Raw genomic sequence first — 17,148 nt, 5'->3', positions numbered from 1 at the left:
AGTCACGGAGCCAGCCAGGCAAAGCACCTGCCAGACGCCAGTCACGGAGCCAGCCATGGTGGCAACCCTCTCCACCACTGCATTGACTTTTTGGACTGTCCTTCCCCACACTGCCTTGTGAATGGCATCTGTCTGTTGGACTGGGTCACCACATCAATGTGGTGACTACTCGATTATCTCATCTACCACAACTGTCAACTCACTGCTCCACCCCCCCCCCAATGGAAATGTACACCCCCCCTCGCATGTCACCATGGCAAATAAAATATCCTTACACACTTGTCATGTCTGCTCCGTCTTTATTGCAGGATGTACAGTCTTCAACATGATCACAATGTACCAGGAGCATGTAGGCAAGGAGAAGTTGAAGGCACCTAGGGAAACACAACAGAACTACTATCACTGGTCTGGGTGTGGCATCACAGACATCACACAACCCCTACCATCAGGATAACCCAACATGCACATGTCACAATGGGCAACAAGTGTCAACATACACGTTCTGTAGATGTTCCCAAATGACCTGTCCCAGAAACACTGCCAACCACCACTGAGTCTACAACTGGCTGCCGCTACAATTCTCACATGCCCCTTCACAACAACAGCAATATCAGCAGACAATGGGTATGTGGCACATTGACACCCACCTTCAAGTGAAGTAGCGGGTGATGAGCTGTTCACGCAGGTCAACACCTTCCTCCTCTCCACTGTCCATATTACTGGACATGGCTTGGTTTGCAGGCTGGGGCCTTGGGTTCTCACCATCATCCAGGAGCAGGGGAATCTCCTTGTGAATGGCTAGGTTGTGGAGCATGCAGCATGCCACTACAATCTGACACACCTTCCCGGGCGAGTATGCCAGTGCACCTCCGGTTTTGTCCAGGCAGAGGAAACGTGACTTGAACAGACCAAAAGTACGCTCCGCCACACAACGTGTCCTCCCATGGGCCTCATTGTAGCGGACTTCAGCCGGGGTCCTTGGAGTCTGCAGTGGGCTCAGCAACCAGGGACGGTTGGGATATGCAGAGTCACCTAGGTATGACAAACACAAATAGACATTGCAATGTCGCAGAGGCTGAGGACAGCAGGTCACACACCCAGCACGCCACACGACTAGGCGTACTCACCCACAATCCATGCATGCTTGGAAAGCAGATTAGCCATCAGCTGGGGCACAATGCTGTACCGCAGGATGTAGGGGTCATGGGCCGAGCCTGGGAATTTGGCACACACGTGGGAGATGGTCATATCTGCCAGGCACACCACCTGCACATTGATGGAGTGGTAAAGCTTGCGATTGCGGTAAATGTGCTCACTTGCCTGTGGTGGCACAAGCCCGACATGGGTGTAATCAATGGCACCAACAACATTGGGTATGTGTCCAAGGGGATAGAAGTCTCCCTTCACAGCTGGCAATTCAGCACCCCTGGGGAAATGGATGTATCTGTCCTTGTATAGCATCATGGCGGACAGTACATCATGCAGCACCATGCTGAACATCGGTTGTGACATCCCACCAGTGCAGGCCACTGTCTCTTGGAATGATCCAGTGGCAAAAAAATGCAGGGCCGCCATCACTATATAAGTAGGGGTGAAAGCTGTTATGTCCTGTGAGGTTGCAGGTGGGGCTCCAATAGATCACAAAGGGTTTTCAGGGTGGCTCTGTCCATGCGGCATTTCCGTATGATCGCAACATCCTCCATGTCCTCCAGCACCGTCAAGTGACGAATCAAATTTGGCCTCCTCCAATTGGATATGATAGTGAACACATGTCAATGCAATACATCATGGGATGTGCACAGCACATCAGGTTCTGGATGACACAACGACAACGACTGACATCAATCTTGCCTAACAGACCAGCTCACATGTAGGGACACCTTCATGTACACAAAGGCCACACCTGTCAACTTACACAAGACAAGTACCTCAAACACCACCTTGGTCAATGTGAATGCACATAGGGATACGGCCACATTTCAAATGGGCACACCTGGGAGTATAGCATCCAGCATATGTGTAACTAATCAAACCCACTGTCACATACCAAGCTGCTGTACCTGTCACACCTCAATGCATCATTACAACCTGGCACACATCCACCACACAATGACCACAGTCTGCGCTGGAATGACGAATGTGTGCATGAGCAGACATGAGAGGCAATGCAACATAGTTCATCATTCATTGAGACGAGCATCACTGTGATTGTCACTGCACCTCAACACATTGACATGTGTACACATTGAAGAGTCCAGAACAACACTGTCCTGCCTACACCAACATCAAATCCATAAGTGACATGTGAGTGGGTACAGGCCAATCTATGAAACACACACACAAACATGGCATGTGTAGCCATCAGTGGAGTAAATGGAACATTGGCCTCGTGTGCACGATGATGTTCCATTGACCATCTTGGCACTGTACCCTGTTGATGCTTGACAGATGGGCATTGCGATTGTATGGCACCCAAATCGCAGAAGCTACCGCCTGGCCCCGGCGGTGTGTCATCAGCACCCACATTCACACAAGTGCGGTAGTCATAGGCATGGAGACATGCCCATATGGCAGTAGGCATGCTCTGCCACCCAAATCCCGGTGCCTCATGTCAATGCATGGCACCCAAATTGCGGTAGCTACCGCCTGGCCCCAGCGGTGTGTCACCAGCACCCCCATTCACACAAGTGCAGTACTGATAGGCATGGAGACATGTGGAAATGGCGGTTGGCATGTTCCGCTGCCTGAATGGCTTAGCCTCGTGTCAATGTATGGCAACCAAATTGTGGCAGCTACCGCCTGGCCCCAGCAGTGTGTCACCAGCACCCCCATTCACACAAGTGCGGTACTAATAGGCATGAAGACATGTGGAAATGGCGTTTGGCATGCTCCGCCGCATGAATGGTGGAGCCTCGTGTCAATGCATTGCACCCATATCGCAGTAGCTACCGCCTGACCTAAGTGCGGTAGTCATAGGCATGGATACATGCCCATATGGCGGTGGGCATGCTCCTCCACCCAAATCGCGGTGCCTCGTGTCAATGCATGGCACCCAAATCGCGGTGGCTACCACCTGGCCCCAGCGGTGTGTCACCAGCATCCCCATTCACACAAGTGCAGTACTGATAGGCATGGAGACATGTGGAAATGGCGGTTGGCATGCTCCGCCGCCTGAATGGCAGAGCCTCGTGTCAATGTATGGCACCCAAATCGCAGTAGCTACCTTCTGGCCCCACCGGTGTTTCACCAGCAGCCCCATTTACACAAGCGCAGTAGTCATAGGCATGGAGACATCTGGAAATGGCAGCTGGCATGCTCCGCCGCTAAATTCGCGGTAGCGCACACTGGGCCCCTGCGGTGTGTCACCGCCATGGAGCTTGCCCAAGAGCCAATGCGAAGCTCGGTAGCGGTGGCATGATGCAATTTTGAAGATCGCGGTAGGCGTGCTCTGCCACCGCGGAGGTGGACATTGGCAGACCTGGACCACCAATTGCTGCAGCTTGGCACCTTTGAAACAACCACAGGGGGCTATATATGTGTGAGAGTGAGCCTCACATTTCCACTGCTCCCAGAGCCTGCTGCCTGAGACCCCTCACCTGCTGCTGCCTCCAGGGACTGCTGCCTGAGACCCCTCACCTGCTGCTGCCTCCAGGGACTGCTGCCAGAGACCCCTCAGCTGCTGCTGCCTCCAGGGACTGCTGCCAGAGACCCCTCACCTGCTGCTGCCTCCAGGGTCAGCTGCCAGAGACCCCTCACCTGCTGCTGCCTCCAGGGACTGCTACCTGAGACCCCTCACCTGCTGCTGCCTCCAGGGACTGCTGCCTGAGACCCCTCACCACCCAATTCCACCGCTGTTGTCTCATGTCCACAGTGATCGCAAGGACAGAGAAGATCCGTGCCAGTCCCTTCACGAGCGAGGAGCTGGAGGTCCTGGTGGACGAGGTGCTCACACAGTACCCAAGGCTATATGGTGCCCCAAATGTCGTGGTAAGTCTTCGACAGTGGTGGGGTAGTGCAGAGGGGCCACACATGTAGTTGGAATGATGCAGTATGTGCCTGGGAGTGTGGGGTAGTGTCATGCACTGCCTGACATGCTGTCTCCAGTGGGAGGGTGTGTGTACCCAATGCCACAGCTTTCCCTCCCTGCACACGTATGTATGTGTGACCTGTGTTGTGTTGTCAGCCATACAGTGATACAGAAGGTTGTTCATGCTGTAGTCAGGACAGTGATTGCTTGGCTGGATGGCTGTGTGTGCCCCTGTAGTCCATCTCAGTGTGAGCCCAGCTGGCCTGAACAGTCCCCGCCTACAAAGACAAGGACACCTCACTTAACTTACAGAGTATGACATCAGTCTTTTCACATTGCACTCCAGCTATGGGCCATCTCAGCACTGTATTTTGCACACAACTGCCCTTGTGAATGGCATTTTGTATTTGTGAGATCATGTCCCTCAATGTGACCACCATGACACATTCATCTATTCACAGGACAGGGACATTGATGGCTGCGCAGTCTTGGACACAGTGCGTCCACCCCCAAACACAGGTTGACATGTGATGTATGTGATGCTCAAGCCAACAATGGACTGGAGATGTGGGCAGGCTACATGGGTGTTTCAGTGCTGGCATCCTGCATGTGCGTGAGATGTGCAGGGACTGTGTTCCCCCTCACACATGCATGCTTTAACATGAGCTTTTCCCATGCAGGTGTCCCATGTGAGCTGAACTATAGTCTCTGATTGACATATCGTTGGATATGTGATGATTTTGTATCTTGCTGCTATACTGATAGATGTTGGTACATGACACTGTGTCACTGATCATTTCCCCCTCTTGTCTCCCATGCCTGCAGCTCAAGGTACACCAGGGTAAGGCCATATGGAGGGCCATTGCAGCGAAGTTGTGGGGTCTCAAACCGATGGCGCAACCAGTGCCACAAGAGATGGGACGACATCAGCCGGCTGGCAAAGAATGTGGTGGAGATGACCTTGGAGCTGCTTCCTCGCACTGGGCGTTTGGTACGGCGCAGCATGACACCACTAATGGGGCGCATCTTGGTGGTGACACAGCCTGAGCTGGATGCACGTTTGAAGGAGCATCAGCAGCAAGCCAGGGGTAAGCATTTGGGGAGTCTGTCTTTGACTGGGAGTGGCTGCATGTGTACAGAGCCTGTGCCAGCGCTGGCCTATGTGATGTTGGTAGTGTGATGCTGTGGCATGTAAGTGGCTTCTGGCCTGGGTGCCGGTGGCATGCATTTGCCCTACCTGTACTTACAAAGGTGATTTGGATGCTGTGCCTTCACATTACATTCTGAGTTGTGCTCTTCAGGTTTCTTCTGCATTGGGGTAGTCTTGGTCAGTGTGCCTGATCTGACTGTGCGTTCATCAATGCATCCATTGCATGCACCCAGATTGGGGGGCTTACACATCTGACAGCAATGTGCACCATTCTATTGTCCCCAAGGTACGACATGGTGGGTGGCATGGGCTAATGTCCATTGTGGACTGTCATGTTGTAGTCTGGGTCTGTGTTGTCCCCTCCTGTTCCATACAGATCTGTCATTGGCAACAAGTAATGTGCCCCCATCATGTTCCTAGGTGTGCTCAGAGATAGTTGTGTGTCTGTTTGAACAGAGCCACAAGCAGGGTGTTGTGCTGTGTGTGGTCATCACATGGCTCACTCATGCCTGAGTTTCCAGTTTCCACGCACTGCTTGAGTCAATATAGTGAGTTGGCACAATGTGATTGCACAGGGTGGTGTGCAACATGTAGATTTGGTCATCTTTTGTGATGCATTGCCTGCATATGTTTGTTCTGTTGCTGCCACTGACCTGACCCTTCATCTCTTTCTCTCATGCAGCATCACCTGTGGTCACGGAGGGACAGGAGACGGACACCAGTGGGGGTGAAACTAGCACAACAGCTGCCTAGGAGCCCACTGACACAGACATCACCAGTGCCTCAGAGGGGGACAGGAGTCTTCTGGAGGAATCCCAGCCTGAAACGCAAAGCACCACATCATCCGATGCCAGCGGTGATGCATCCATGTTGGAGGGCACAGGGAACGGGGACTCTGCATCGACTTCCACCACACAGCGACCAGTGCCCACCCTCCCAGCCACTTCCTCTGGTGCTGCCCGTGTCCGCCTCAGTAAGAGAGGAAGTGTGTCCTTCACCCCTGGCACCGCTGCCCCTGCCCCTGTTCCCCCTGCTGCCACCAGTGCTGAGTCTGTGAACATTTTGCAACACCTGTGTGTAGGCCAGACAGCTCTCCTCAATGCCTTCATTGACCACGACAAGAAATTGGCCCAGGTGGTTGCTTTCATGGGGGGCATACATTCAGATGTGGGTGGGCTGCACCGGACAGTCTAGGCTTTGTCATCAACAGTGACGTCTGCCCTGCAACAAGCACATACTCACAGTCCAGCTCCGGTCCCTTTGTCCACCCCTCTGGCAGTGGCCACGTCTGACGATAGTGACCACAATCCACATACGTCAAAGTCATGATACAGCACATGAAGCAGACAGCAGCAGCAACCCAAGCGGTCCCGGGCGCAGACACCATCCCCACAGAAGACCAAAGCCACCCCAGAGCGCAGGGAGAAAAGCCCGTCAGTTGACACCGGTGGACAAAAAGCAAAGCAGCAGACCTCAGGCACCCATGCCTCAGTGGCATCCCCATCCAAGGACTCTCCTGCCCCTAAAGTATCGTGCAAAGAGAAGCATACAGTGTCTGTGCCCACCATGGAGGTGGTGCATGCCAAGGGTACACCTAGGAAGGGCTCCAAGGCAGAATCACCAACCACCTTGACTCCCATTCCAAGCCCAGTGAAGCAGGGGCCGGAGAGCACTGTAGGTGTAACACCTAGTAAACAGGGGACGGGGGGCAGAGGCAAAGCCAGGCAAAGCGATCCGCTGGGTCCAGCACATCACCAGAGGGGCTGCCAGCACCTGCACCTGCTGCAGCTGTGGTGGTGAGTGTGCCTGTTGTGCCCACCCCACTTCCCATTGATCCACAGTCAGTCAAGCCATTTAGGTTCCCCAAGAAGTGGAAGGGCAACCCTGCACAATCTCCCAGCCACACCGTGTCTCCCGTCTGCATGACTCCACCTCCATGTGCCACTACACCACCTGGTCCAAGCAGCCCTCCAGCTTGCCAAGCCACTGATAGCTCTACCTCAGCTGTTCCGCTCTCTCCCCAGTCAAGTGCCCAGACAATCCCCGAGACACAGCCAGCTCCCAGTATGCCCGACAGCCAAGTCTGAGTGGTAGTCACCCTCACACACCTTTCTCTCACAAAGGTGGGCCTGTACTGCACATTGTTGCCCCCTGACTGTGTTGCTGACTATGGAAAGGTACAGTCGCACACATTCCCTGTGCAGCTTCTCATGGACATACTCTGCACTTCGTTTTGGCCACTGCCCTTGTTACTCTTTGCTGTGTTCAACTATTCCCTGTGCAGCTTCTCATGGACATACTCTGCACCCTCAACTAGCCACTGGCCTTGTTGCTCTTTGCTGTGTTCAACTATTCCCTGTGCAGCTTATCATGGACATACTCTGCACCCTGAACTGGCCACTGGCCTTGTTGCTCTTTGCTGTGTTCAATTATTCCCTGTGCAGCTTCTCATGGACATACTCTGCACTCTGAACTGGCCACTGGCCTTGCTGTTTTGCCCTTGCCTGTGCAGTTCTCATGGACTCACTCTCCACTTTGTCCTGCCCACTGGCCTTGTCGTTCACTGCTGTGTGCCCCCTGCCTGTGCAGCTTCTCATGGACTCACTCTGCACTTTGTCCTGCCCACTGGCCTTGTCGTGCACAGCTGTGTGCCCCCTGCCTATGCAGCCTCTCATGGACTCACTCTGCAATTTGTCCTGCCCACTGGCCTTGTCGTTCACTGATGTGTGCCCCCTGCCTGTGCAGCTTCTCATGGACTCACTCTGCACTTTGTCCTGGCCATTGGCCTTGTCGTTCACTGCTGTGTGCCCTCTGCCTGTGCAGCTTCTCATGTACATGCTCTGCATCTTGTGCCTTGCTCTTCTCTTCTCATGGTACCTATCTGTGCAATATGTGAATAAAGACAGTTGCTCCTGTTGTCTCTTTTGTCAGTGTCCTTACTGAATAAAGTTATTTTGCTGTGTGTAAATGGTTTACTGTGCCACATGGTCTGTGTGCCACTTCATCACAGTCAATTTTTGGGCTCACGTACTCTCTTTTTTTCAGGGGTGAAAGGTCTTCAGTTCTTCTTGACCCAGATACTTGTGTGGGCAATGGTGTCAATTTACAATGGATAGCAGTAGTCATGTACTTAATTAGTTCATGTTGGCTATATTGTACACATGTCAGGTTGGGGGGCACTGCCAGCAAAGAGTGGGTTTCTGCACACAGTATTGCAGGCAGGCTGGCCAGGGTCATCATGTATGTGTGTTCTTCCTTTATGTGTGCCCAGTGGTGTATGTGTGTGGTCATCTTCTGATGGCCAGTCATCCTAGTCCCATGGCTTACTGTCCATTTGTGCTCTTGGATGGCCAGGTATTGTGCAGTGTTAAGGGGGTGAGTTTGTGGGGATTGTTGATGTGTACATGCCTCTGCACTGTCAACTACACACATGTGTCACCCAGGAGTTGTTTGCCTGTTGTTTTATTGTTCACCCCTCTGGATGTGGTCATATGCCTATGTGTGAGTTGTATGTTGTGCAATGTGCAGTGTGTTGGTGTGTCTGACTCCTATTTGTTGTTTTTGTCACTTTTGAGTATGCAGATAGTATTACTGGCAAGTCAGTGTTGTGTTTTGTTGCACATCCATGTGTCTTATTGCTGTTTGTGGAGACTGTGCAGACCTGTTGCTCCACACTGCCATTGTGGTTGTGTTTTCTCATGCATTGCTGTCACATGATGCCTTCTTCCCGCCAGTGTGGCATGTTGTGTGTGTTGTCATTCCATCCCCTATCTGTGCTTCAGTTGCCTACCCATTGTGGGTCTGCACTCCCTCTCTTTGTGTATGGTACACTCCTGCCATGTCCCCTACTGACATGCAGTACACTTCACTTTGATGTTATCTGTCCCCTTGGTTTATATGTGTGTGTGCCTCCCCATGACTTCATTTGTGATACTGTGCTTTGTGGTGTAGTTCTTTGGCCAGGATTAATGTGTCACTCAGGGCATTTCCCCAATAGGTCATGTGTTATGTTCTGGTGCTGTTTGTCAGTCATGGTTGCTCCTATGCAGTTCAACTGTGTGTGCTGCCCAGTCCTCTGGTCAAGTTGTTTCCACCTTTGTGTCCCAGACTTGTGCATCAGTTGGGTGTTGTGTTGGATGTATGTGTGGTGGCTGTGTTATTGCTTCACTTCCTGGGTGTGCTGTTGTCTTTGTGCTGTGCTGTATGGTGTTGTGTGGGTTGCTGTTCTGTCACTGATGTCTGTGAGTGGCTGGTATGCTTGCTGTGCACACACAGCTTGTTGTGCATGCAGTGCTGTGTGTGTATGTTGCCTTGTGATTGCCTAGTGTGCATCCCCTGATGGCCTGCTGTGTTTGCTATGTGATTGTTCTGCCTGTGCATATGTTGTTTGTTTGCTGTGGCTGTGTTGTTCTGTGATGGTGCACTTCTTGTGTGTGTTGTGGTATGTTGTCTGTGCATTGTTCCTGAGTGATGAGGTTGTGCACTCCTGTTGTGTCTGTGCTCCCATTGCCTTTCCCCAGTTTAGCTGCACAGGGCATGTCTGTTGTTGTTGTGGCTCTGTGTATGTTTCTCTTGGGTTATGTGTTTGTCTGTTGTATTTGTTTCGGCATTTGTGGTGGCATCCCTGTGTGTGTGTGGTTGTTTGTGTTTGTATTGACTGGCAAGTATTGCCAGCCTTCAGTGTGTTTGGCACTGGTGTTGTGTGCTGCTGCTGTGAGGAGGGCATGTGTGTAGATTCCTACTGGTGTTTGTCAGTCCTGAGGTGTGTAGATGGGCCCTGTCTGTAGTGCTGCTGGTGTACTCCTGTGAAGTAGTTGTATGAATGTGTAGCTGTTCGCAGTTTGACTTCAGGGCCGTCCTTTCATCCTTGTTCCTATACGTGGTTTGCCTTGCTGTCTCCCTGTGTTGTTGCACTGAGCTGTCTGTGATTTGAGTTCACTCACTGTGCCAGCCATGTGTGCTTTGATGGTGTAAGGGTGTTGTTCTCAGTTCCTTGTGTTGATGTGATGTACACATGTTTGTTGTGTGTCTCCATGGACTTCCATTTGTGTGCAGCCCACTTTGGTTTCCCTATTTGTTGTGCTCCATTGCTGCTGGCATTTGGGGTGTGCATGTGTGTGTGTGTTTCAGTCTGTGGTATGTATGTGTGGCTGTGCAGGCTGTGTGTCAATTTGGATGGTAATTCCTTGTGTGTTCATTTGATGCTTTTCCTCATTTTTATTTCCATGAGTGTGGTGTTGTGGTGGTGTGTGTGTTTCCCTGGCCCTGAGCTACTGTGCTGTGTGTTGTGTGTTCCTGTGCAGCCACTCCTGCAGTGTCTGTCTCCATGATTGTTTGTTGTGTGGTGCAGGGTGTGTATTGACCTGGCTTGTTGTTGTGCATGGGGTGCACAGGAGGGGCACATGGCATGTGCCTTCATGGGGTGTGCTAGTGTGTGGTGGGAGGGGGTGTGGCCCTGTGGTCTTTGTGCCCTGCACATGCCTAGCACTAGCCCTTCCTTCTGCATTGTGCGCATGTTTTTCCTTGTGTTCACCGCTGCGGTGACGTGACCGGAACATTGCTGCATGGTGGCGATAGCTGTATGTCCAGGATGCAGAGGAGTGACTTTGTGGCAGGTGGGTGATGTGTGGGTGCCCTTGTGGATGTGTCCCTGTCCCCCCTAGGGTGTCTGATGTGGATTTGGACCCTGTGTCTGCACGTGTGCACGTGTGTTGTGTGTTGTGTTTGTGTTGTTGCGTACCTGCGGCGGCATCTGCAGCGGTCCATGATTTCCTGGTGATGTAGCAGGTACAGCACCGGAAAGACGTGTAGAGATGGGTCCATGGCGGTCGTGACCAGGACTCTGGTTTCGCGCTCCGCTGTCGAGCTTCTGCCGTCTCTGGCTGGGTGGTGTCTCCGCTGCGCTGCGTCTGCTTGTTTGAGTCATCCTAATTTGTGGAGCGGGCGGATGTCATTCTGCACGACGGAGAGTCTCCATTAGCTCCCACCGCCGCAGTGGCAGGCGCACTTTGATGGCGGTGCGCGTCGCGGCGGTCGGGAAATGGCCTATGTTTGGCCATACTAATATGGCAGATGTGAGGGCCGCTGCTAGCTTTTTTCCACACCGCCAGCACTGCGGTGGTGCCACCGCCCGACATCCTAATGGGCCCTATGTTTGGTGAAGGATTTCTCAGTAATCACATGAAACATAGATCATTTCTACTTTTAGGTTGTAACCCAGCTCTTTTCATGCTTCATTTATTTAGATGTTGAATCTAACCCTGATGAAGGGCACCCATGAGCCCGAAATGCATTGGGACCAATAAACACAGGATCAAAGTCTATTATTAATTGCAAATGCATGTTTCTCTTGGAACCAACATGAAATTATGTTTGCAACAATTAATTTTGAATTTATGAGGAAGAATAAATTCAATTAACGTAACCTACCAGATTTAATGGTTTGAATTAGATTACTCCTTTAATTGGATATTTTGCCGTGCACTGAGGGGACACCGCCCATGGAGTGACGCTTACGACTTATTGCTTTGACGCTCATGGATCAATGAGCGAAAACCAATTTGCACGCAACCCTCTGGTGATTTTGATTAACCTCAGTTTCTCATCACTATAAAGACTGGTGTGCACATGCCATCATTTCTAGTCCTAGTAGCAGGACAGCAGTCATTCTTCCTGACAAAGTATCCACAGTTCAAGAAGTGTACAGAAGTGGTGGTGTCTGAGGTCCAGTATGTGTACTCAGTTGTGCCTTTGAAGTGAGGGAGACGCTTCTAGAGGATTCCCTTTGGAGTCCCCAGGCATCCTGCTTTCCCTGTCAGGACACCAGACTAACTCTAACTACAGGGGGTATGCAGCCCTTTTTGTGGATGCATATTTAAAAGAGTGAGCACATGCACTTTAGCATTGGCTAGTGATGGTAGAGTCCTAAGGCCAGCAAAAACAAAATCAGAAAAATGGAGGCTGAAGTAAAAAAGTTGTGGGAAGACTACCCTAAGGCTTAACAGGATTTATGTAACTTTTTATGTACACCTGAATCACGGGGGCACAGTTTCTGTTTCAGTAAATTTATATACAATGATTTTTCATTTTTTTTTATTGTAAGCGTTTGGCCACAACATTAGGGGTCAGCATGTTTTGTTTTCTTTTTCTTTTTCATATATTTGAGTGAAAAATTTGAAAGAAATGTAATCATCACACTGGTTTGCCATAGGCAGACCTATTTACTTGCTTGTTTGCATTTAATACTTTAATCTATATTTTTAAGTAGAATTGTTGGCCTTATTCTGTTTGTGGGATTTTTCCTTGTTGTGTGCCATTAGTAGGATTCATGCAGGATCCATGCACATTGGCCATATAGCTAATTTGCACACACTTCAGCATTTACACATATAACTAAACAAAAGAATAAATAATTGATTATTTAAAAAAAAAAAAAAGGATCAATATAGAAGTATTGTGATGATTTCAGCTAGCCAGATAAAGCAGCACGAAGAGACTCCCATTAAATCAAGAAACAAGTTAAAACTATTGCTAGAAAAAAGAAATATAGTGGCATGTAGCACATAACCAAGCATTTAGTCTATAGTAATGATTCACTATGGAGAGGTGTGGCTCAATGATTAGAGCGGCAGACCCTGATGCAGAGATCTAGCCTGGGACCAGGGTTCAATTCCCCGCCTCCGCGGGTCTTGGGCTCAAAAATTCCACGGACCTGATAATTCTCGCCTCGGTGCCTATTCCAATCATGGAGTCCCACTCTGCAACTCTGGGCAATAGCTTGCTTAATCTCCACAACAGCCCCCACAACGCTAAGGATGCCTGGCCTCCACCTTGGGGGTGCCCAGGAGTGGACGCCTCACAGGGAAAGCCAGGATGGGTTCCACAGCGGTATTCGTACAAGCGCCTTGAGACCCTTGCGGGTGAGTAGTGCGCTATACAAGTATCAAATTTACAATTTTCAATTACTATCTTCTCCAATTGAGCTGAAGAAAGCGAAACCCAATATGCCATATGCCAGATAATGCCCAGCGCAAATAAGCGTTTTACAGTTGTCAGATGGATATGCAATGTAACAAGAGATGGCAGTGAGGTTCTATCTGATAAGAAGATAACAGTAGCAGCAATTCAGAAAGTCAGCATACTTTCTGGCCACTGAGGTCCTTGTGTGAAGTAGCCATGGGCAACATAACCAATGAGTGTATGAATGATAGGGAAGAGAATCACCTGCTCAAGGTAATATAATACTGTAGGCATAATTTTGTTTTCAAATTCAACTCTGATTTCCTCAGCATTTATGTATCTGAAAGCCATTGACCACATATTCCTCCTTGAAAGTGGAGTTGGAGGAGCGGGGGTTTCAGTTCTGTCTTGAAAGTGATATACTAAGGATTAGTCCTTATAGCGATGGTGCCAGATTCTGGGTCCACTACCGAGGAAACCGTGGCTAAAGGTTTTTAGTTTCTTCATGCACGGTGCTCCCAAGCAGAGAGAGTCTGCACTTCATATGATTTGTAAGCCACCAGCAGCACCCTCGTCTAAAGGCTTATAAGCAATACAAGCCAGTTTGAACAGGCTCCTCGTTTCTATGTGAGGCCAGTTGAGTGTATCAATATTGGAAGGGTAAGGTTGGATCTTCTTATGTTGGGCATAGAGGCCATCTTGAAAGTATGAAAACATTGGGGCATATTTACAATAACTGGCGCATCCCTGCATATCAGCAGGGATGCGCCAGTTATTGTGCGCCACAGCTCTGCCACCATGGATGCGCCGCATTTAGAATACGGCGCACCATGGGGCAAAAACAGCAGAGATGCGTGACGCATCTATGCCGTAAAAGTGGCGCATTGCTGGAGTTGCGTCGCAAGCGCGACACAGCTCCAGCAATGCTCTGGGGGGCCCTATCTTGTTAATGCTGCGTCAATCCTTATGCCTACTTCAGGCAGGCGCAGGGTTGACGCAGCATGGGTCGAAAAGTGACTGAGTGAAATCTTGTAGATTTCACTCAGACACTTTCAGGAGGCGTTCCTGCGCCGGAACGCCCCCCCCCCCCCTGTGCAGGAACGCCCACATGTGGCACAGGGCTTTACAACGTGATGCATCTCCCAGATGCGTCACGTTTTAAGTACCCCGCACCATGTCGCAGGATGTGCGCTGCCGCTGCGTCACAAAAGTGACGCAACGGCGGCGTAAATGAGGCACAAGGGGCTTGTAAATTTGCCCCATTATTTTTAAACCGGCTGCGACTTTACATCCTGCCGAGTTGTATCATGGAAGGTGATGAATGTCTTGAAAGTATAAAAAGGCCTTTCAAGATGTCCAGTAGTTGCTATTGGCCCCACCAGTGCAGTTTTAAAGTATTGAGCATTGGCAAAGCCAATAGTCGTGGACACCAACCATTTGCAAAGCAAGACCAACTGGCTTCGCCTGGCTGGTTTTGTTTACATGTAATGTTGCTTTTTCATAATTGTTTACATTTTACACAAGTAATGCAGTATTTGACCAATGCTTTTCTTCTCCTGGACTGATTAAGTCCATTATCGCTGCCAGTTTGTGTTTAGATAGAATATGACTGTAAAACATAAAACAAGACCAATATCTTTGAGGTTTTGTTTTTCATCTAGTTGTTTTTCTGGGTAATATTACTGGTGAAGTTATGGTAATGGATTTAGGGCAAATATTGCAGCTTTTGTGGCAGCAAAAGTAATCTGAGAAGGCACAGTGGTGAAAGAAATATTACACTACGGCGTATATCGTTCATCTTTTGTAGTTTCTTGCTCCCTAAACTTTATGTGCGGCCGTGCTAGAAGCCCCCCCAATAACAAATGTTTCATTCTCTCTTGTTTCCTTGCAGCTGATTGGGTTTGTGTATGCCTGCTACGTGATCAGTGTTTTCACAGAGGACGAAGACAGCTGTAAGTACCGCCACTGACTCATTCATTATCTGATATCACACACATAGGCCTCCATTTGCCCTTGTAGTTAAAGGTGCCTTGAATACCGTGGAGACCTGGCAGTTCAGCCGATTAAGGCTTTGAGCAAGTGAGTTGCTGCGAGGGAACTGCACAGAGCAGCGTAATCATGCTAACTGCAGTTTTGTAAAATATACCACGAAACAGCAATTTTTCACACTAACAGAATGTTTTGCTTCAGACACTCTGGTTATATCCACAAATCTCGCCCAGCTAGGCAATGTGTCTAAATAAACAGCCTAAAGAAAACAGGGATGGTCTGTGACCTGCAAGGAGTAGATGCATGTATTGACATATAAAGAACCACGCTTTCACTCGTTTATTGAGAGCATGAAGTTATGAACAAAGTTAAAAATAAAAGTGTGAATTATTCTTCATTGAAGCGACCTTGAGTAATATGCACCTCCCTTCTTCTTCCAGTAGTGCAGGGCTCGGTTTTAGTCCCATATGGTCATGTAAGCCCACACACTGGGGTTACTGTTGGAATTTTAGGTCAATAAACACTCTCTCTCCAGTCTCCCAAAGCAGGGCTTTTCCGTGAAGTCCCCCTGTACAATAACCCCTTAAGTTTCCTCTGTTGCTCGATATCCCCCACATCTCCCCCCTAGCCACAAAGGCCCAGTGCTGGTTAGCCTCTTCAACCAACGCCATGGTGTAAGACGTAGGGTTATTAGGTGAGAGGGATGAGAACCCAACTCAAATAATATTCACAATGCTTGTCAGGGTGAACCAGAAAGCTCACTAAATAAAGCTCTGCTTAACCGTCTGGTAGCTTGGCACAAAAGCAGTCAGGCTTAACTTAGAGGCAATGTGTAAAGTATTCATGCAGCACTCAAACAGTAATAAAGTGAAAATACATTCAGGTTGGGCCCAATGGAAGTTTTACCTTATGACTTTGATGCGAGAACTGTGTGGCGCAACTCGGCGGGACTCTGTGTTGAATCCAGTGAAGCTTTCAGTCAGGGACTGTGTGGCTCTGCGGGGAGCTGCGTCGCTCAGCGCCAGATCTGGTAAAGATTTTGGCAAGGAGCTGTGTGGTGTGGGTCTGTGGGGCTCTGCTTCACTTGGCTTTGGATTTGGTGAGGCTCACAGTCGGAAGCTTCTCGGCTCTGTGGGGCTCTGCGTCACTCCGCACGTGTTCCAGTGAAGTCCTCGGTTGCTCTCTTTCAGATCTAGTGAAACCTTCAGTTAATCAAGGAGAAGTACACTCTGACTCCAGGCAAGAGTCTAGGACCTTTGAGGGTCAATATTGACTCCACCAGAGGCCAGCGGAGGAGGCCAGGTCAGGTCGAGTTGGGTCTGGTCGTCTGGGAAGCAGGAAAGGCCTCTGGAACTTGCATCTCTGTAGTTCACACAGGAAGTCAGCCAACTGACCCTTAGAGTCACTTCTGGTATCCTGAGTTGAAGGTAAGCAGGTCCTGTCTTCCTTCAGGCTTCAGACAGCAGGAGAATCTTTCTTCTGAATCTTCACAAGTCCAGAAGTGTTCTGATTTCAGGTTCTGGCCAGTTCTTCCCTATACCCTGGATTTGGCTTCAGCCTTGCTAGTGAAACAATGGGTAGGCTCGCCCAAGTGTGAGCTGCATCTGCCAGCGACAGGAAAGGCATCTTCTGAAGTCAGGAAAGGCGGTGCCAGTTCTCAAGTTAGCCCTTGAAGTCCAATCAGGACAGGAGCACAGCTACTCCCCAGCCATCGACAGGGAGACAGCTATCTGGAAGGAGTATACATCACACCACAGTCAAGAACCATTAACAGTCAGTTGACCCTGGACACTGGCTGAAAGGCACACTTGGCTTAGGCAGGAACATGTTAACTTTCCAAAAGTGGCATTTTCAAATTAGTAATTTAAAATCCACCTTGACCATTAGATTGGATTTTAAATTCCCATTCTAATGAGTATTGTAATATTTTTTCTTGCTAGTCCCAAACTGAAATTATGCATTGTAAAGAGTTAAAATTCAACCCAGTGCTTTTCCATGAGACAGAGTGAAAAACAACTTTATA

At 49.7% G+C, this 17,148-nt stretch overlaps 1 protein-coding gene across 3 annotated transcripts in view; it reads left to right on the top strand.

The window, feature by feature from the left end:
* The window catches only part of LOC146831275 (sodium/potassium-transporting ATPase subunit beta-1-interacting protein 3), a 2,306,425-nt gene that overhangs the window by 2,056,824 nt on the left and 232,453 nt on the right, over positions 1 to 17,148 (top strand). For all 3 annotated transcript variants that reach the window (XM_085605542.1, XM_085605544.1, XM_085605543.1), the window contains exon 5: positions 15,028 to 15,088. In XM_085605542.1, the coding sequence (XP_085461668.1) occupies positions 15,028 to 15,088 (61 nt within the window). The remainder of the gene's footprint in view (positions 1 to 15,027; positions 15,089 to 17,148) is intronic.

Source organism: Triturus cristatus, chromosome 5_1 (assembly GCF_964204655.1).
Source record: "Triturus cristatus chromosome 5_1, aTriCri1.1, whole genome shotgun sequence".
NCBI classification, from domain to species: domain Eukaryota; kingdom Metazoa; phylum Chordata; class Amphibia; order Caudata; family Salamandridae; genus Triturus; species Triturus cristatus.
The sequence above is the reverse complement of the archived record's forward strand: the minus strand, read 5'-3'. Positions and strand labels throughout refer to the sequence as shown.